This window comes from Balearica regulorum, chromosome 3 (genome assembly GCF_011004875.1).
Source record: "Balearica regulorum gibbericeps isolate bBalReg1 chromosome 3, bBalReg1.pri, whole genome shotgun sequence".
NCBI lineage: Eukaryota > Metazoa > Chordata > Aves > Gruiformes > Gruidae > Balearica > Balearica regulorum.
Window position 1 is genome coordinate 7,309,140 of NC_046186.1, and position 21,087 is coordinate 7,330,226.

The following is a 21,087-nucleotide window of genomic DNA, read 5'->3' on the forward strand; positions in this document are numbered from 1 at the left end:
ATTACTGCCTTAATTACTCCTGTTTTGAAAGGAGATAAGCAGTTGGTCTCTTCCACCTGTAGTTCTGTAACTATAATTGCAAAATGCTGAATGACCGATTGGGATTTTTCCAAGTTAAGACTTGCCAGTAGGTTGCAGTGTGTGAATGATAATCTTTGGGTGGGATCTAGAAATATTTTCTTCACCATCTCATGTGCTAACTTACAGAAATCTGTGTTTTCACATCGGACTCATTTGTCTTGTAATTTTGGTTCTAATTCTGTAATTTTTATGTGGAAATTAGTACAATGTTTTGGTTCTGACAAGTTTGTGTAGCAAAGATGGTTGTGTTAATCCCCAAACGTACATCATCCCCAGATGGGACAGATTCAGCTCCAGATCAGGACATCAAAATGTTGAAGCCACTGTCTCAGCAGAACAGTTTGAGTTTCATGGTAATTTAGTGCTATTTGGTCTGGAATTGGGGACATTTACAGAGGATTGCTAGATACAACCTGACAGATAGTTATTAACTTGGCATTTAATCTCAGTTACCTAACATAGAAAGTTTAGTTACTCCAAGTCAGCGTTTTCTTTTCAGATTGATTCTCAACTTGGCAAGGATGGCATAAATGCTGTAACATACAGCTGATTTGATACCACCCATCCACCGCTCAAATCACTCTTTTGCAATACAGAATTGCTCCCTTGAGAAGCAAAAAAAATATTCTTTTACCATAAGCAATGTTTCCTGACAGACCTTGCTTTGATCCTTTATTCTGCTTTGTGTAGTGTGTCTCAGTCCAGGGACTCACCTTGCACTGAGCAGCTTTGAAGTTCGAGGCATTGGTTGGCTGATAATTGTAATCAGCTATTTGAGATCAACTTAATAAAACCACAGATCAGAGTCATGTAACTGTAAGCTGATGCTGAACTCCCAGCGTTACTGGTTTTGATACAGGCAGCAGTGCTGCACAGCTGGATAATGTATTTGCTTTTTTGGGAAAGAAAGAAAGAAAATACAGTCTTGTTACTGAAGTTCAGTACCTTTTGTGTTGTCTGAAACTAGAGAAAGAAATTTAATAAGGATTTTCATGCTTGCTTAATTACACTTCACTTGTCAGAATAATATCTTTCTGCATTAAGAAGAGCTTATTCAATATCAGTAGGGGCACAGAAGTGAAATCCATCCACAGCAACTGTTTCACAAATACCCACTACAAGGAATTTTTTTAGGGGTTATATTAGACTGAGCCCATACGGTTTCAGCAATGTTTCTATAAATAACAGGGGTTTTTGTAGGCTTTTGTGATAATTTTATCAGTGAGTTTCGTCCTTAGTACAACCACAAAGACATCTCTTCTAGAGCATATTAATGGATCAGATACTGAGGATGAGTGGCTTGAGATGTCTGTCCTGCGAGGTGCCAGTACTCCTTCAACAGGAGACAGATTCAAATTCAATTTTACCAGTTGAAGGAAAGTGATGATTGCATTTAAAAATAGAATTATTTTCAGTGTACAAACTGTGGCACCGAAATACTTCATAAATTTTTAATGGCTAGAGTAGTTTGTGCACCTTTTTGCACTTAAATATACAGTGATAAGCTCAAAACAATGTTTTTCATGGAACCGCAGTGCTTGTTGCAAACACTATTTTTTTTTTTTTGTCTTACAATATTGTAGTTTAGAAGTCAATTAATTGAAATAGTTCTGCTGATACTTTAGAAATCTTTTTTTTTCAGGTAAAGTGACCATTTTTGGTTCAAAAATTTACCTGATTACTCTTTTAAACTTCGATATACTAACCCAGATTGAGGTTTACATATTGAAATTAAAATGGGTGCAATTGGAGCAATTCTTTGGACTAGAAAAGATGTAATTCTTAATTTTTAGTTCTTTGTACCTCTGCTGCTTATACATGTTGCTGAAGCACTGATCTGAGATTTGAAGAAACCTGCATTTTGTTCCTGTTCTTGCAACTGGTTGTCTGGGAGATACCAGAGGAATTACTCCAGTTCTCTGTGTTTCCTGTCTGAATTGATTGCCTGCTTTGTGAAATACTTTGAAAAGAGCTAGTAGACAAGGTAGACATTACAGTATGCAAAACAAAATACAAATAAGTCTGTATTGGATAGATAATATCTGTGGTGTTTGTTTATTTAAGTTTTTTTTTTTTCTTTCTCATTTTGCAGAAGCCAAAGAAACCTCCACCTCCAGTTAAAAGTCCAGGTACATAGTGTATGTATGGTGGTACGTGTCTGAGGAAATGCTAAATTTCAGCAGCAGCACATGACTTCAAAAGAAAATTCAGAAGTGGCTTTGTGTTTCCTAGTAATGCAGCCACCCATAGTCACAGTTTGAGGTTACTTTTTATGCTTTATGTTTTTTGCTGCTGCTATATATTTTTCAAAATTATGATGGAGCCTACTTTGGAAACATTTTAATATAGGCCTACCGTTTTCTGGGCTCAAATGAGTGTTTATAAATGGTAGCATACTCCTTGTAAAGGAGAAAATATAAACACAAATTGGTGTATGTCTTATTTTTAGTTAGTGACTAAGATAATTAAAGTTCTTTGAGAAATATCTGTGGCTTGTTTTTTTGTATTCAGCTCCAAAGCCTGAGTTGCCAGCTGTAGAGAAGAAATTCCCTTCTTTGAGGCCTGAAGAAAAAGGTGAGATCACGTTTCTTCATAGTGCTCTTGTAAATGGGTTAGTTTTTAGCTTGGCTGCTCTGTGCATAGGTGCCTGTTCTCTTGATACCATCTCCTGAAGTTCTTATGTCTGTAATATTATAGAAATGCGCTTAGAGTGATTAGAACAACTACTACACTTTTATGAAATGTGTATTTTTTGTTATTGCATTACATTCTGAAAAAATGTTTATTGCACTGCATAATAACATAGTTACTACTTAATTCATTTAAGCATAGTTCTGGGATAGTAACTGCAGTTTTGAATAGTAAGTTATTGGAAATGAAAACGTTTGCTGCTGCTTCTGAATGTTTCAGCCGAAATCAGTCTCTGATGAGAAAAGAAAGAAATACACAGAACAGTTACAACACTCCTTAGACAGATGTTACAGTCACAGTGCTCAGAAATTGGGATTTCTTGTCCTGTTAACTCTTGCTATATTCCATGTTTCCTAGTTCCACAGAATTTTGAGATGTTTACCAGTTTATTCTTAAAATTTAAAGGACACTTTTTTTTCAGAAGACGAGCTATTATCACCCTAACACATTTCTAAAATGCTTCTTTTCATATTTGAAAAACTTGTCAAGGGAAGCTGTTAAATTGTTTTGATTGTGTTAAAAGTCAGAAGCTTAAACAAGCATGCTGGTTGAGTCTTAAAGAAGAAATTCAGATATTACTGGAGCTTAACCATATTACAAAAACATACTCTGTTCTGTGAGTGGTGAACTGTGGCTGCCTGTGACTAAACAGCATTTTGACAAGTAAGCCTGCTCAATAGGTTTCTTGGCTTCCAGTAGTTTTTATAACCCACATTTCAAACAAAGCACATTCTCAGGTGTTTCATACGAAGAATACTTGTTTAAAATCAGCTATGGTTCCTCTGCATGTGAGCAAACAAATTATTCTTATCTGTTGAAACTGTATCTTTAGGTGTAAGAATTGAGATCAACTGTATGATTCTAGAAATCTTGATCACTTGGCTCTTTAAGTTTAAATAAACTGAAGTAAGTTTAATTTTAGACTGGTTCTGTTTGTACTATGGTGTTAACCTTTGCATAGTTGAGGTTCCTCAACTGTTTGTGGAGGAATACAGAAATATCACTATCCACAATGCTTAAGAACATGAAAGCTTCTGAAAAATTAAGTAAGGTAGAGAACCATCCTTTACTGTGGTACAGGAAATAATGAAGGACAATTTTTCATCTTGTATACAGTTGAATGTCAGGTTTTAAAAGTTACTCATTTAGATATCAGTGTTTTACTAGAAGAAATGCCCATTTATCAGTGCAATTTTACTTGTTGAAAACTAACCATGTTGATACTAGTGATTAAATTTAAGTGTGAAATTGTACTGTAATTAGTTTTAAAAAAATAATTGACCAGCTCTAATCACAAGCTGTTAAACCATGTAATTTGTTTTTATGCCTATTGGGAGACTAGTGAATCTGCCTTTAATTGCGATCAGAAATTGATCAAAAATTAAAAGCAATGCTCCTATAAGTCTTTCTGTATCTATAGTGAAGGACACTTAGTGGTATCATGTAGGAATTTTTGTCCAGTGTAAATACCTTCAGATAAGTATTTTTATTTCCATTATTAAACTGCTCATTTTTAGCTAACCCTTGTATTTCTCATCACAGAGCAAAATCCAAAAAAGAGGCATGCCATTTTGTCCAGCAGAATTGTCTAATTTCTGTGCTCATGGTGAATCTTGACCTTTGGTATTAATTTTTTCCACTTAGCTGTGGATGGGTCTTATATTCAGATTTTGAGTGGGAGTAATTGAAGGGAAAACTGGCAGATGATAATTCAGCAATATGATTTGATGGCAGCATTTTTTTTCTGCCCTCTATGAACTCACTTATTCTTAAAAACAAAAGGCATAATTCGCAACTGGTGTTCAGCACAGCTAAAATAAAGCTAATTCATCTTCAGTAATACTGATTACTATTGGGCATTTAAAATTTAAATCTTGCATATAGGAGCAGTAGGCAGAAGTGGCTAGCCCCGTAACAGGCTGTTTTTTCACAGGACAGTCAGCACCACCATGTGGCAAAAACCTTTCACTGCTTTCAGTATTTTTTTTATTTTTTTTTAACTCAATACTAAGAGAGACTGGAAGGTGATGCCACCAGTTCACCAGTCCAAATGTTCAAATGTTCCAAAGCAGGAATACAGTTCTGCCCTGGATAATGCACTTTTTTTTTTTCCTTCTTTTTTTTTTTCCATGAAGTATCTTTATGATCTGTTATGTAAATATTTTACATTAGGACAATACTTGGTTAAAAGCAAAGTTGGAGGAGGAGAGGAACAGGGAGAGCTGAAGCTGAGGGTCACTCTCTCCATCCCAATTTACTGCCTTAACTGTAAAAGACTTTAACTCCTTACTAACCTAACAGTTTTAAATCCTCAGTGCTTTATGCATGCCTGACTGAGCTGTAGCGTAGTTTTACAAGGAAAAGTAGAAGGTGTGCTCTGGATAGCCTACAGGGTGTGATTAGGGAACATGGGTTGGAAACTATTCGACTGATGTTTTTGAAGCAGCTTGAATTTTTAATAGACAGTATTCAATTAGGTCATGCAGTCATCGAACAATAAATTGAACTTTTTTTGTTTGATTATCCATACTTAATTTGTATCTTGAATTTGTAGAAAGATAGACTTTATCTGAAATAAATTCAATTATTCAGATACATAATCATTTTTTTCCCCTCTTTTTTCCATAGATAAATTATGCTGTTTGTGTGTATGGAAGAAGACTAGTTACAGCAAAATAAAAAAAAATACAAACCCTACCTCTGTAAGAGGAGATAAAGTGAGAGAAAAGGGAAAACAGTAGCAGTACAGAGAGATTCTTGGTTCTTAGCTGTTATTTGCAGTGCAATAATGTGAATCCATTGTTTCTTACTGCTGTTTCATGTCAGTAGAAAGACATTTTGCTTACTTTATGATAATGTTTTTTTAAGTTCAGGTAAGTAGTTTGTGTGTTTTGATACGGGATCACTTAAGATAATTGCATATCTATTTTTCACTTTGATCTTCAAAGACTATTTCAGACAGGAGTTGCTTTTTAATTGATTAGCATCGTCAGAATTCATGGGTTTGTAAAACGTTTTGGTGACTTATTTTGTCAGATGAAAAAGGAGCTTTGGATCAGAAGCCTTTGAAGCCACAGGCTCCTCAGGTGCCACCCAAGAAGCCCATTCCTCCAAGCAAGACTAACAGCTTACTGAGAGCTGGGCTTCTGCACCCAAAACGTCCAGATAAACCTGTTTTGCCATCGTCTGTATCCAAGTCAGTATAACTTAAATCATATACACCAAGTATATTTTGTTTTGTTTGTTGTTCTATCTTCCTTCATGGATGAGGTGGGAAAAAAACCATATGTTTTAAGGGTGAAAAGGGTGCAAGGATAAGTTTTGCCATACGCCTACCAGTGTCTTGATTCTCCAAATTTTTATCAATGTGAACTTACAACTTTCTAATTCTTTAAGAGATTGAATCCATCTCAGAGTAAATGCTACAGCATTACTAACCATGGAGCAGATAGTTACAACTCTGTGGACTGCTTTGTTTTAAGCCTGTCCCATAATGGAGAAGCTGTACCTACAGTAGCGGTATGGTGTAAAACAATCTGTGCGTGTGGCACTTGAGAATTATTGTTTTGTTGGGAAAAAATCCTGAAGACTTGAGCTGCATCCAACGTTCAGTGTTCCAGTACTTGTGCAGTTAAATAGAAGTCTGTAGTAAATGATGGTCCTTTAATAATTGAAAACTTTAAATCTTTGGGATATTTAAATATGTTTAAATATCTGAAAGTTTAACATTGCTCGAAGAAGATAAGACTGCTATCGCTTTTTTCTACTGCAATAAAACTTCTAAATAAAGGGTTTGGGAAATGAGTTAATGACAGGGACTCATTGAAGCTGACAACTAGTGCGTTTATACGCTGTGGCATAAGTGATGGCAAGGAGTCTGAGTATGTTTCTGAATATTTCAAGAGATATTACTGAAGGTGCTATTCAGCTCTCTTGTTTTCTGTTGCACTGAAGTGTAATATTTTAGATTTAAGTGCTAAAATGTGCCCTGTAGTAAAAGTTTTGGATTATTTTACAAGGCAATTGTGCCTATTTGATAACTCTGCAGAGCTCAAACAGAAGAATTGGCTTTTATAGGATTAGAATTGCTCTTTGAAAGACTTGATTTTAAGCAAGGCTTTAGAAAATGATAAAATCTACTGACTTTTTTTTTTCCTGTTTACTTCTAAGTCTTGGTATGTTTCAGTTGTAAACTATTTTATCTCTTGACTATGTATGTCTCTGTTTGTTTGTTTTCTTACTACAGATCTAATGGAGAAGTTGTTTCTCTTCGACCAAAATCTGAAGTTGAGCCAGTAGGAAAACCAAAGTTAGACTCTGAACCCTTGCCACTTAGACCAAAATCAGTAGAGGTAGATTCACTTGTGGTAAAGAGCTCTAAAGAATCAGGTAAGAAAATGTTCTTTTGGAGTAAAATGTTCTTTTGGACCTTTCTGTTTGGATTGCAGTATTTTAGAAGGCTAGAATAAGCTTTGTAAGTAATTTACACAAAATGCCACAGAGTGCAATTAGGCCTCTTCGGTAGAAAGTATATTTTTTGAGAACTGCTGTAGGTGGGTGAAGGCAAGAGTCAGCAAGCGATGAAGAGGTGTCAGCAGGCTATTTTTTGGAGGTACTTGATGAGCTCTGTGTTGTAGTAATAGATGATAGGAAGGAAGGAACATGGGTAACGGTTTGCTTTTCTAAGTTGAAATCATGGTTTTTTGCTGTCACTTTTATCTTGCGTTTTTATGAAATTGTTTTCCTTACTGACTGGTTCTGTTTGTTCTGCTCTTGCATTTCAGATAACCTTTGCTTTTCTAGCTAACTTGCGTATTTTTAGTAATGCCATAACTTTAAATTTGAGCCAGCATGGTATATTGTACATTTGAATTTCATGCTTGTGGCTTTGCTTAATGCGCCTTGAACCAAAACCGGCATCTCTTTAAATCTAAATTTGTCCAGTAAAAACCTTGATATTGGGTAAAGCAAGCACATTGATGATCAGGCTCTCTGAGCTATTATATAGTTACCTTTTGTCCTTTACTAACAGCACAACTGATTTCAGTCCTCTATGTGCCTCTTAGGCAGAGATCATCTGCTCTGGGCATATTTTTTTAAAACTCTAAATTATTTTTATTGTATGACTAGTCATTGCAGGAAAAACTTTAGTGAATTGTACCTGCAGTGTTTGGCTTGCATATCTCAGATGCAACCTTCCATCTCAGAAAAGTTTTTAATAATAATATATTTTGAAATATCATAACTGTTAATATATTTTTTAAGGCCAATTACGATATTCAGGTTGTAGAATAGTTGGTCCTAACGTGTATTAAATTCATCTGGGAGATCAAAATAATGCATTAAAAAACTGAAGTATTTTATAACTAGAAAAGAGTACTCCTGATTTTTCCATTGAGCATTTTAAAATGTGCTTCTAAGCTTAAACACTTTGTATGAGGAAAAGTTAGTTCATGTATGTTTTTAATACAGAAGTTACAAAAAGCTGGACTTCAGCAGGTATTAAAATATCCTGGAAATATTACAAATATTATCAGTGTAACCCTAAAGAATTTATAAGTTGTGGGGTTTGGTGTTTTTGTTTTTTTTTTATTCCCCAGTAAAATCTATGCATATACTGTGATACACCTTGTTTTAAAGGTTTTGAATTGGCAGTTTAACTGTTGCCTCTATTTAAGATGAGTTTGAGGTTACGGAAGCAACACTTTCAGGCCGAAGTACGCTGAGAGATGAAAGAGTGATGCACAACCTAGCCTTAAAATGTAAGCCTTGTCCTGCTGCTCAGGTGTTTATCTCTAGGATTGTGCTAGATGTATTACTATATAGCATAGTATCATTTATCCCCAGGAAAAAACTTCCCATGAAAACAGATGGAATATCTTTTTTCATTTAGGTGCAATTATCTTGACACACGAAAGCGGCAACATAATAGCTGTGATATTAGGCACTTATATATCAAAGCCTAATTTTATACAAATTTAGAAAAAAAAATCGAAGCATTTTGATTTGCTAACATAAGATTTCACAGGCTCACGGGGAAATTCAAGACTTTAGTACCTAGATGAGGCAGAGGACAGGAGTGTGTAACAAACAAGGGGGTGAGGTCTGTTCCGTGGTCCTTGTTGGGCGCAGAGCAAGCGAGGGAGGCTTGGGCAGCCCGTGCGGGGATGCAGCACTGACATGTCAAGGGGCTGCTTTTTAAGGAAAGTTTGAAAAATTCTCTGTTAGGTGAAACTGCCATTGTTTAAAACAAACTGCATAAGTCACTTGTAGTTTTACTACTCTTGTGAAAAGAGACTAGTCCAAACTCCTGCCAGTAAAATGTAACAAATCTCATGCTTTATGTTTCTCTATACATTCTGCTGCTAAAGACATAATACTCTGTGCAGCAGCTAAGGCTATATACAGCTCCAAAGATGTTGGGTCCTTATATAAATTTTAAGATTAAAAAAAATTTAAAAATCTTACAAGAACTGGGATAGATACAAAGATGTGGGAAAATGTATGGCTGGGGTTGGCAACTGCATTACCAGAGTCTCTCTTTTTTTTTTTTTTTTCCCCCTCCCTCTCCTCCCCCTTTAGATTGAGATCCTGAAATGAATGAATTTTTAAATAAACCAATTTCTTTAAGTATGGGTCTAACTTTTTTTGCAACTTAGTTTGACCATGAAGTGTGGAGTTGGTTGAGCCACTTTCACTTTAACCTAAGGAGAAGCTGTAAATATTCTGTATCCATAGGAGAAAACCCAACCTCCCCCATACCTGGTCTCAGCCATCAGATAAGGAAAAATACTCAAAAACATTCGGAAACATTGATCATGTTGAAATATCTCTTTTTGAAGCTTTATTTGAAAAATTGCATAAATGTTTTTCTGTTCGATTAGAATTACTGTGAAAGACTAAAGCTGTAATACTAGCATGCTGAACATGTAAAGCGATTCTGTTTCTTCTACGAATGTTTCTTTTTCCTGCTTTGTAAAATAATTTTTTTGTTCAGAATCTTTTTCTAGACATTCCTCTCCTTGACTTTTCTTTCCAGATTTTGTTTCCTATCCTGTTTGCCATGTTTCCCTTCTTACGTGTCAGGAAATTACCCTACCCTTCTCCATTTTGGTAAGATAACAATCTATAAGGAAATCCAAATGCTTTATGCCATACGCATAACCTCTTCTTAACGTCATAAGCGTAATTTTCAGTTGCAGTTATTGATACTAAAATTTTTGGGTTTCAATTTAAAATGCTTTTTTGTTTCTTTGAATGCCTGTTTGCCTTAGCTGTTAAATGAGAATTTTCTTTAAGTATACTTTTCAATTAGGAACTTGTAGAGGTAAAAAAAGCAAACAAACCAGAAGAACTTTACAGTCCAGCTATTGATAAGCCAAACTTAGTGTTTATAGTGAAATGTGTTCAATTCTTACAGCACTTCTGGGGTATGTAGGTTGAGTGGCTTTATCTTTCTGTACACACAAATGATGCAATCATGAAGTCTTTGGGCACTGAATCCTCTAGTGTTGGCTATTTAGTACCATGAATCTTGTAAAATAGGATTTTTGAAAGTTACGTATTAGGCACGTGCTTGATTGTAGCAAATATCTTATTGCGTGGGTGCAAATTTAAATATTCTAAAGCCTGTATCTGTCCCCTAAGTTTTTGGGGTGCAATCTCAGCAAGATGAGTAATAGGAAAAAGGGCTGCTATCTGTTCTTACTTAGCAGATTAATGCGAAGTCTTGTCTTTTCTAAAATAATGGTTATGTTTCACTTCTGTCACGGGTTTTTAAACCCCCCCCAGCCACATGAGATGTTGGAACCATAATTTCTTGACACGCCTTCAGCTTTGCTTCTTTTTTGTGAAGGTTTTTCAAGACAAACTGGTATGAACACACTGAAGCATTCACAACTTCTAACAAAATCTGTCACCTACCTGTACTTCTTAAAGCTCCTAACAGTTCAGTAATGTACAGATCCAGGTTAAGCTTGCAAAAGAGATGTTTCTAATAGTCTGTCCTAAGTAACTGTTCAAGCTTAGCTATCTTTCTAGAAAGAAAAGTGCTTTTGCTCAGCCTTAAAATAATTTTTTGACTCAAATTATCCCCAAATGTATGGTGTTGCTCTTCTGGCATTATGATGGGAATTCCTTTAACACTCACAGGCTGTCTGTAAGAAAGTTAATTGATCGCTTTATTGATTGAAAAGGGTGTAAATTGTGAACTTTCAGTGGGTTTCATCAGTATCTCTATTGGTTTCAGTGGGGCCAAGCTTTCTCCTAAAATAATTAAGAATGCAGTTTAAGAAGAAAAAAGAACAACCCCCTGAAACCCACAGTACAACAAACAAAACCACCACCACCAAACCCACAAACCCTAATCCTCACCAGCCTGTGTTTTCATTTCTTCCCTGTACCAATGCAACAAAATGGAAAACTAAAAAGGAAAATGCAATTACAGTCAGAATTTCCTCTGACTGTAATGTGCTGGTAAAATCGTAATGCTGAGCAATTGTCTCAGGTGTAGCAATTTCCTTTAGAAGCTCTTACAAATAGGAAAAAAAAACCCCTGGCTTTAGTGTCATCCTACCATCTATATTTAAATCATATACAATTCAAGACTGTAGCAGTCTTCATCTTCAAGCCTTGTCAAATACTGTGGGGTTTTTTCTTTCCAGAAGTACATGTTATACTTAATATGTTCTTAATATTCTTAATATTTCTGATGTTTACTTTGTTCATGGAGATAGGGCTGGCATTACACTCATAATAGCAACTCAATTCACAATTCTTATTTATATTTACTGCCAAATGATTTGTCACTTCTGCAGAATGACAAAAGGAGGATTGTTTAAAGGCAAAAATTACTGAGACGGGGGAAAAGACATACATATTTTTTCCTGCTTTCTTACATTTTAGTAATACCTAACAAACATAAATCCTGATTTACATTTTGGCATGGGTTAGTGCTCTGGGATTACGGACAATTGAGTAAAGAACATGAAGATATATCCCTTGGTCACTGTTGCTTGACTTCTAATAAATTAAATATATTATTGGCACAGCTACAACAGAAATACCTTCATAGTTACTTATTTCTCCCTCATCCTCTTTTCCGTCAGCCGCTTGCCATTCATCACTCTTCTGTTTCTTCCTACTTTGTTTTTCTTCCTGGCTTTTTTTAATTGCAGATATGATTACATATTTACAAAGCACTGTCTTTATGTTCTCTTTAATAACATTAAAAAGCAGCAAAACTGATTGGTAACAGATAGTGTTATAAAAGCTTACATCTCAACAAGGCAACAGGTGATGAAGTAAGTAAGTTCAGGGATATCCGAAAGATGTAAATATTTTAAGGACTTCAAGGATAGTAAGCAGAGTAGAAGACATCAAAATCAGTTAAAACATTCAGTGGAAAACTTAGTTCCTACAGGTTTTGACAAAGCATGAGTAAGACTTGGAGTAATCAGATGAGTTTGTCATCCAAGCACTGAATTGGCATGAATGGTCTGGCCCTGTGTTCTTAGGGCTTTTTTCTTGTCTGACCTCTTGCTCTAGCTTGAACAATGTGAAAATAGAAAATGAAAGGGTCATGGCTTCTGTTTGATAAATTCTAATGTCATGCAAAAATCAGAGGTTGCCCCTCCCCCCCCCCAAACAAACCCACCCACAACAACAATCCAAAATCCCCCCCAAAAACCCCAAACCAAACCACAAAACCCCCAAACCTTGATTATTACTTTTGGTGCCGTAGTAAATGCTATGTGGCAATTTAGTTAAACATTTAGAGTCTCTAGAAAAAATCTGATGAATTTATGTTGTAAAATAATTTATAATATCATTAATCTTATGTTGATGCTTAAATAAAAAAACCTGTCTAATTGCGCATCTGTTGGCAGGTAAGTAGTAGTATTATTTTTGTGGAGAAATGGTTAAGAAGTTGAGTTGTTAACTAAGTGAACTACGGATGTTATTAGATTAGATATGATCTGCTCTTCCTGTTAATAGGTTTTTTTCCTAAGGTTGTATCTTCCCATAGGATGTAAAGAATTTCTGCTGATCTAAGAGAGAGTTTACCTAGAGCTATCAGCGTAAGGAGACTAATCAGCAGAGAGAGCTGTATGATTTAATAAAGAATGAGAATGGAGTTTTGAAATATTGTGTTACAGGCTTTATGACATTATGTATTAGACAAAGGACTGCATAGGAAAAAACTACCTTGCACAGAAATATTTGCAGTTAATGTCTTGTTAACTTACTTTCACCAGCCTGTGGACCTGTACTGTACCATGTTGCTTTTATTTTTGTCTTAGTCACTAAACTTGGCTTTTCATGCTTTTCATGCAAGTTTAGTGACAAGAAGATACGCTCTCTTAAATAGTTGAATATGGCACCTCTCAAAAAAACCAGTCATAAATACATTTTTCTCCAGATACTTGTTAAGTCTGTGTTATGCTGCTGTGTTCTATAGCATTTTTTCTGTTCAGAACTTTAATTTAAATGCTAGTTGAGTTAACTCTTAAATTTTTTCAAGGGGAAAATGCAGTTTCCCAGATATGCCAAAGTCATGTAGTTGTTTCATATGGCTCCTGCGTTCTATATGCTGAAAATCTTTGAAACAATAAGAATTCTGATTTCTTTTTTTTTTGTCTTAAAGAAAAAAGTGATAAAAAAGAATGCAGCAAGATCTTCTGGTCTTGATGGTGGTCTGTGTTTTCATCTTTTTCTAGATCTGTTAAGCTTTGATGATGTAATAGCTACCTCAGATAATTTATCGCACCCTACTGCAAACCGACCCAAGATGCCTGGTAGGAGGCTGCCTTCACGTTTCAATAGCAGTAGTCCTGTGAGTACATTTTGTGTGTTTCCCTAGTAGTGAACTAAGAAGTAACTTCCCCGGAAACAAGGTCGCACTGGGAAACGGTCTGATGAACTATTTACCTGAGAGCAAAATGCCAAAGAGGTTCAGTTCCTATAGACTTTGTCTACGGGAATATCCATTCCCAGGAGGGAAGTGTATGTCAGAGAAACAACGCGACTGTGTTGCAGCTGAAGGAGTCTGTCTGTTCTGTGGGGTATTCCTGCAGCAAGTACTCAGCTCTTCTAGCATCACTGATAATTAAAAAGGTGGTGTGTATACACACAACTGTGAAAAGTGTCTTTAGTGCCTTACAGGCCTAACAATATACAGTCTTTGGCCGCAACAAATTTGGAATTTAATGTTGCTGTGATGCAGAACTTGTGATCTCATGTGAGAGATAATCTCATCTATATGAGATTATCAGACCATGAGAGCCAGGTGGTGCAGAGTCCTTGAAATCAAATCATCTTGTTGGATGTTGGGTAGTTCAGTCATGTCAGTTACCATCTGCAGTTACTGCCTACTAATGCTTGTGTTTCACGGAAGCACCTACAGGCCCTCAAAAGCATCAAGGACTTGTTTTGTTAAGTACTGCAGAGATGCTTGAAAATCCTGCCCAAGATTCCTGTGTTTGATTTAAATTCAGCTGAATGAGTGTTGTGGGGAAGGAAAGTTCTGATTGGCAGGGAAAGAAAATTAAGGCAGTCTAGCAAGACAAGTTTGGGTTTGTCTCTGCCCCCCCCCCTTCTTTTTTCTATTGCATCTTTAGAAACATGTGACAGTTCTTTATGTATCTATTTAAATTCTGAAAACCTTTTCATTTTTTATGAATGCTTTAACAGGCAAGTCAAAACGTGAGTCCAGAAAAAAATTTGAAGGTGCAGAAAGAAGGAGAAAGTGCCAAACCAAAGCCAGTTGAAACAAAAAAGGTATGATACCAAGGAGGTCGAGAAGTACCAGGCAGCTGGGTGTTCTGTTCATGTTGCTCATGTTTCCAGTTTAGATTGATGCAACCACCTAAATGCAAATGACTCTATGTAAATGCAAGTAAGCTATGTCATTTAGTATACAGTTCATTTATACTTCAGTATAAAGTTCATCAGTTCTGAGGAGAACCATTCTATCTGGTAGCATAAAACTATGGTATCATTTCCCAAATAAGCTTCGCATCTGCTCAGCCTTTAGTCTCCTGACAGACAGAACAACCGAGCAGATCAGAAAGGTGTGCAAAAGATTGTTTATAATGAACCAATGGATGCCATTAAATCCACCACCACCCCTTTTTTTTTTTTTTTTTTTAAGTGTAGAGAACTGCAGTACAAGCACTTTAAGTGATTACAGGAACCTCAGGGAAATGCTTAATAAAGACCTGTATAAAATAACTGTATCTTATATACTATAGTAGTCCATTTGAACTGGACATTGTTTTTTACCTTTTGGGTAGAAAAATTAAGGAACTTTGTGCACATGTAGCTCCTGTAACAGTGCAACCTGTATGCTGTAAGTGCTCAGTATGCTTTCATTTCTTAGCTTTCTACTGTTACGTATTTTTTCAGTCATCTGCATTCAGTCCACCAATTCCATCTTCATCTCAGAGACCAAGTTCTGTTTCACTCAACTTTTTTCCCGGAGACATCCAACTGAAAGGAGAAGCGGATGATGAAAAAATTTCTGTGGAAGAGCTCAGGACTCAGATTAATGATTTGATGGGGTTTGTAGACGCACTGAAGAAAGAACATGGGTAAATATTTTCCTTCTCAATCTTCAAAGTGATATATAGACATCTTCCAAATGTCTTTAATGCCAAACTTAAAAAACAAAACAGAATTATTCTGCATTATTAATTCAGAACTTCATTCTTTCATTCAACTAGATGTCCTAAATAGGTACAAATTTGATGTCAAGAGTATTTTTGGAATTTACACACATTTTTTCCTTCCTACTTTGCCCTCCTGTGTTCATTACAGATTTTTGAAAATATTTCTTAAACAGTTAGTACTTTCACTGCAAGGAAATTTTTGTGCTGTTTAACATAAGTACCTGTACTGGCCTTGTGTAACTGTGCACAAGTAATTGTAGTATTGCCGTGACTGGTAGTAGGGAAACACGTTACTGAGCTTTTCAAATTGGTGGTCGTGGTGGCTCCATCATGTGTGTGCACGTAGGTAGGGTTGTGTTTGGAGAATGATGCAGAAGGAAAAAAATAATTAGTGTTTGAATAAATGTAGTAAAGACCAATCTGCAGGAAATTTACCTTTTCTGTTTTTATAGTATAGGCATTCGTTTTGGTACTGTTTAAACGATGATCAGTGCTAACCAAACCGGCTTTTAAAGTGACCTCTAGAGAGGTTGTAAAGCATCAGGATCAGTTGGTCTCCAAAGCAAACCAGTAAATTACGAGTTCTGGGGATTAATGAACTAGTTCTTCAGTGACTTGATGATAATTCTTAGCACTTTCTTGCCTGAACATGGTTATGAAATAAAACATGTTTTAGGAACTTGCTGTTCTAAAGAATTTCTGTTCTCTATGTAGAAGTTGCTGGGTTATTTTGGTTTAAATTCAACTCTCCAACTAAAATAAGAGTACAAATTTGTAAGTGGCCTACTTAAAATTGTGATTATAAGGTAAGGGTAGGTGCATAGTGATAGGTAAGAAGTGTTGAGCATTGGTGGAAGCTTGTGGTTCACCAGATTGGAGTACTGGTTCACTAGTGGGCATGTACTTGTACGTAAGTTTTATTTGTACAGTGTAGCATCAGACAGTTGTTATGTGAATTGCTCTTATAAAATTTAAACAAGACCTGTACTTCCTGTTCTCAGTAACATGAAATTTCCCCCTCCCCCTCTAACTTGTATTTCTGATATCTTTACTACTACTAGGAGAGAACTGGAAAAACTAAAGAAGGATTTGGAAGAAGAGAAGCTGTTGCGAAGTAATCTGGAGGTAATATTAGCAATTTTAGGTGGGGGTGAAGTTTAGAACTGTGTAGGCAGTGTTCTGGAATTTGATGCCCCAGGAAAGTCTTAACGAACGTGCTCAACCTTTTTTGTATTGCTGTGTTAGTCTGTGGTTGAACAGATGCCTCACAGGGCAGTTGGATCTATGTAAAAGATTCACAGTTCATCTTAGTTCAGCTTTCTTTATCTAGAAAATTATTTTTAACAGTACATATGGATGTTAGTATGTAAGTTCAGTTTAGTGTTGCTAGATTCTGCTCTTTGCCAGAAATATATCCAACTGGACATGTTCCAAGAGAGAATATTAATACTTTGCTTTTGTAAGACTCGAAGGACAAATTTACTTCATGTAATCAAAAGAAAAACAGGGCAAAAGCAAACTTGCCTAAATTTTTTATGAACTGTTTGAATATTAAGTGGATAATTTGCTGAAAGAACAGAATGCATCTGAAAAATTTCCTTATGAATGAACACTACTTCTCTCAATTTATTGATGAAGAAGGCTACCTGTGTTACAATATGATGCCATTAAGTAGTTAATCAGATGTGCTAATTGTAGAAAATTATTTCAGTCTGGTGCAAAAGGGCATTTTATTTATGAAATAGTACTTCTTATTGACTACAAAGCTAGTTTTGAAACTCGAGAACTTATGTTGAGTCCTCTTTTTAATGCATCTCTAAGGCAATCAATGAAGTTGCCTTAAATATGTGCTGGGAATGAAGAGGAGGTAACTTCCATGTAGCCTCTAAATCTATTTGAAGAAATACAAATTAATCACGGTAGGGTATTTTGCATGAAGGCTGCTTTAGGAAGTTAGTTTGAGGTGATGATGCAGTGTTACACGGGAACATGTCAAGTGATCCCACAACCTGGCTTTGACTGCTTTATTCAGAGTGAATTTCTCCACTAAGATGTACCAGAACTATAAGGAAACTTTTAATGATTTAAAATTCTTGTTTGTTTAGCAACATAGCGATATAAAATCAGCTATTCATAAGGAGCTGTCAAATGCTTCTGTTACGATTTTATTTACTTAAGTGTCTTCGAAATAGAAATCTAATAATTTTGGTGAAAGCTCTGACGACTTCAGACTATTGCTAGTTTAATACTGACTCTTTCTTTTCAAAATGTCTATTTTCCAGCTTGAAATAGAAAAATTGAAGAAAGCAGTGATGTCTACATGAGACAGTTATGGACTCAATGTTTTTAACTTGCCAGGAATTCAAAGTTGAACACAACGAGGAGAACTGACTCTTATTTCATAATAATGGATGCTGGTGTTCTACAGTCTTAAAGAAAAAAAATATAGTTAAAAAAAGAAAAAGGGAATATAGTCTTTTATTCAGAGAGAGAAGAAAACAAAAAAGAATAATGGTGTAATTTTTTTGCCAATATAAAAGAGGCCTTATTTCTTACTGTGCTGGAATTGCAGACCTTATTTTTTGGTTTGCTTGAAAATACTACTGAATCTGTATAGAAAGGAGAGGGAATTCTTAATAGATTTTTATTGAATATCTGTAGCTTAATTTTTAAAGAGATCTATACTATAAATAGGTTGATCTATCTTTACAACTAATCTGTAAAATAGTCTATTGGGAGGGATGGAATAATTGTATCGTAATTGTAGCCACTACTTTTCCCCTACACGCAAAAGGGAATATATGATATTTGTATAATTTTGGCAGTCTTACCCAGGGTTATGCTGTTGTGCCTGTCTGCAGTGAGAATATTAATAATATGCTGTTTATAAGTTGAGTAATGAGATAGGAATTTGTTAATGCAACGAACCAGGTGAAACTCCTATGCATTGTAATAAGAACGAATGATCTAATCTGAGTAGTTTAGCAGAACACTTTGTCACTTGCACTATTGGATTAAAAAGGGATTTGGGACTGAATCATGTAGTTACGACAAAATTAACTTTTAAAACCATAAAATGCAAGTAATACAGAAACAAGGCTAAAATCCAGTCTTAACTCAACCTGTTGTGCCTAAATCATTACAGCATACAGCATGAAAAAAGTGAACCTTCAGTTACATTGTCTGTGCTTCTGTGTATCTAAACTGAAGTCATCAGTCTTTCTAGCGGTTAAATATGCATCTCGATCTGTTTTTACAACGGTCAGATTTTGTTTATAATATGTCTCCAAATAAATCCCTTTGGAATTTTGATATTCTCAAAAGGTCTCAATATTTATATATTTATGCCATAAACTTTATCAGTATATTGTGTACCTCTAAATTTAATAACATCTTTGTATTTTAATGAGTGATTGGAACGGTTACTTTGTCAGCGTTGTGCTGATTTCCAAGACAGCATTTTTCATGTTTTATGGGAAACAGTTGAAATCTTGTGGATTGCCATTATCTTTAACCCCTGAGCTCAACACAGTGCACCAGAAAAATATACAAATAATATGCAAAGTGATGGGAGATAATTATATTTATTGCTGTGTTCATTTGATTAAAGAATTAAAAAGCACACGGCTTTAGAAAGCCAGTCAAACGCGTTACTTGTGTTAGTAATCACCTTATCTCCTTTTGGTCTACTAGAATTTAAATGACAAAAACATGCAAACATAGTTTGGCAACTTCACCAGTAAGAGAAGTAATTAAGTTTCTATTCATGGGAATAGTCGTAAATATAGTAATTATTTAATATGTCACTTGAGCAAGTGACATGGAAGTGTTACTTCTTGAGAGTATACGTTTTCCACAGTGGATGCATCATAAAATACAAACATCAAAAAGTCAACTGGAGGATGTTTGTCAGTTGCTGATTTAAATTGTGCATAAAATTAAATCTACTTTGCAGGTATAAGTTAATATTTGCTCATGAGATTGCTAATAGGCTGATTCAATATTAATGCTTTTAACTTTTAATTGCCTAGATGCATCACAGATGAAGATTTGAGCCAGATCTTTATATTGAGGAATAATTGTAACAGTAATTCTTCTTGTCAGAGAATAAACTCTTGCTTAGAATTCATATCTCTAAGTCAGATGATGAAAAGCAGGAATTGAGCCTAACGGAATAGCTGATTTTGTTATACAAGCTCCTCACTGTGATTAGAGCATGAAACAAATCTTGGAATGGATTGCTCAACAGAAATTGTGTCTGCATGTAAGCGTGTAGCAGACAAACAGAACAAGACAATCAGCTAAAACTACAAATGAAAGATGTTCGTTATTTTAATGGCCTTTGTTCGCTGTAGCAATAAATGACCCAAGTGCAATGACATGATTTAATAAAACCCTCCTTTAAAAGTCGCTGCTATGAGTATTTTTAGCCATAAGGAAGTTGCCCTGATACATGTCTGTCGTCTCTTCAGCTAGTGTTACGGAGTGGAGGGGGAGAGGGTAATGGTTTTGAAGACATTCCACAGTACAAGTTCCTAAAAGCAGTATGCTTCACTGACTTGTTTACCGGTGCTGTAAAATGATGCATGCTATCCAAACTCAACAAATAAAAGAAGTTTAAAAACCTGTTGAAATGTCTGCTCAGTTCTGTTCAGGAATGTTTCGTGTACCATTAAATTCTTTGCAGGAGGAGTTCGGGGAGGTGGGGAGTGAAGTGTATTATTATTTATGTAGTCCCCTATGGGAGGCTTTAGGTTTTAATTTACTCACTGGGACGGTCTGGTTCCTGACTGCCAGGATGGCTTGGGATCCAAACAGGTGGAAAGCTTACTGTTTTTCTTTGCAAGTGTAATAGGGAATCTTAACTTCTCAGTATTTCTTTATCCCCCCCCCCCCCCTTTTTTTCCCCTGTTAGTCCATATTGAACTGACCTTACTGTGCCTCTTCAGAGCATTTTTTTTTAATTATTGTAATTTTTTTTAAGATCCCTGTTGCCACTCAGTAACATGGATAGATGCTGGAATCAGTTCTTAAATATGTAGTGAAGAACTGAAGACTGAGAGTATGATATGTTTAAAAGGCAAACAAAGAACAGACAAACAGAAGGGCATGTTTAAACCACAGTGGTTTCATTCCATTTTCATAACATTCTCTAAAAAGCTTTTGTTTGCATACAAAGTACAGTTTTTGAAACATACAAATTACAGGTCTATTTATGCTTTTATCTTCACAGTGGTTGTTTAAATAAAACATTTTTCATTAATATTGCTTTAGGGGAAAGAAGTTCTATTGAGAAACTTTAATGTAGTGAAAGGTTTAGCTTTGAGTAGTTTAGCAAAGTGCCTGCGAACTTTAATGAATATAAAGTATTTATTTAAAAGTCATAAATGAGCAGAAGTCTGTTAACCCTTTCCAAAGGAAATGGTAAAAACAAGTTTTCACAGCTGCCTTACTTTTGGCTGCTATTAATGTTCTCCGAGATGTTCCTGATGGCTGACAGTTTGCTTTCTCAGAGCGGTGTCAGAGCAGCTGCGCTTGGCAATTGGATTTTGCAAGAGCTGAAAGACGAACCACTCCCTGTGGGTGCCGAGGCACGTACCTCCCGGCTTGAGGAACGCAAACACCTTCGACCAGCTTGTAGAGTGTG

At 35.7% G+C, this 21,087-nt stretch overlaps 1 protein-coding gene across 1 annotated transcript in view; it reads left to right on the forward strand.

Moving 5' to 3' along the window:
• CD2AP (CD2 associated protein) overlaps nt 1–20,068 on the forward strand; it is an 86,357-nt gene extending 66,289 nt beyond the window's left edge. Inside the window, exons 10-18 of the mRNA XM_075750482.1 lie at nt 2,174–2,210; nt 2,593–2,655; nt 5,809–5,968; nt 7,019–7,161; nt 13,491–13,606; nt 14,464–14,550; nt 15,178–15,362; nt 16,502–16,565; nt 17,723–20,068. Of these exons, the coding sequence (XP_075606597.1) occupies nt 2,174–2,210; nt 2,593–2,655; nt 5,809–5,968; nt 7,019–7,161; nt 13,491–13,606; nt 14,464–14,550; nt 15,178–15,362; nt 16,502–16,565; nt 17,723–17,764 (897 nt within the window). The 3' untranslated portion in view covers nt 17,765–20,068. The remainder of the gene's footprint in view (nt 1–2,173; nt 2,211–2,592; nt 2,656–5,808; nt 5,969–7,018; nt 7,162–13,490; nt 13,607–14,463; nt 14,551–15,177; nt 15,363–16,501; nt 16,566–17,722) is intronic.
• Nucleotides 20,069–21,087: the final 1,019 nt, after the last annotated feature.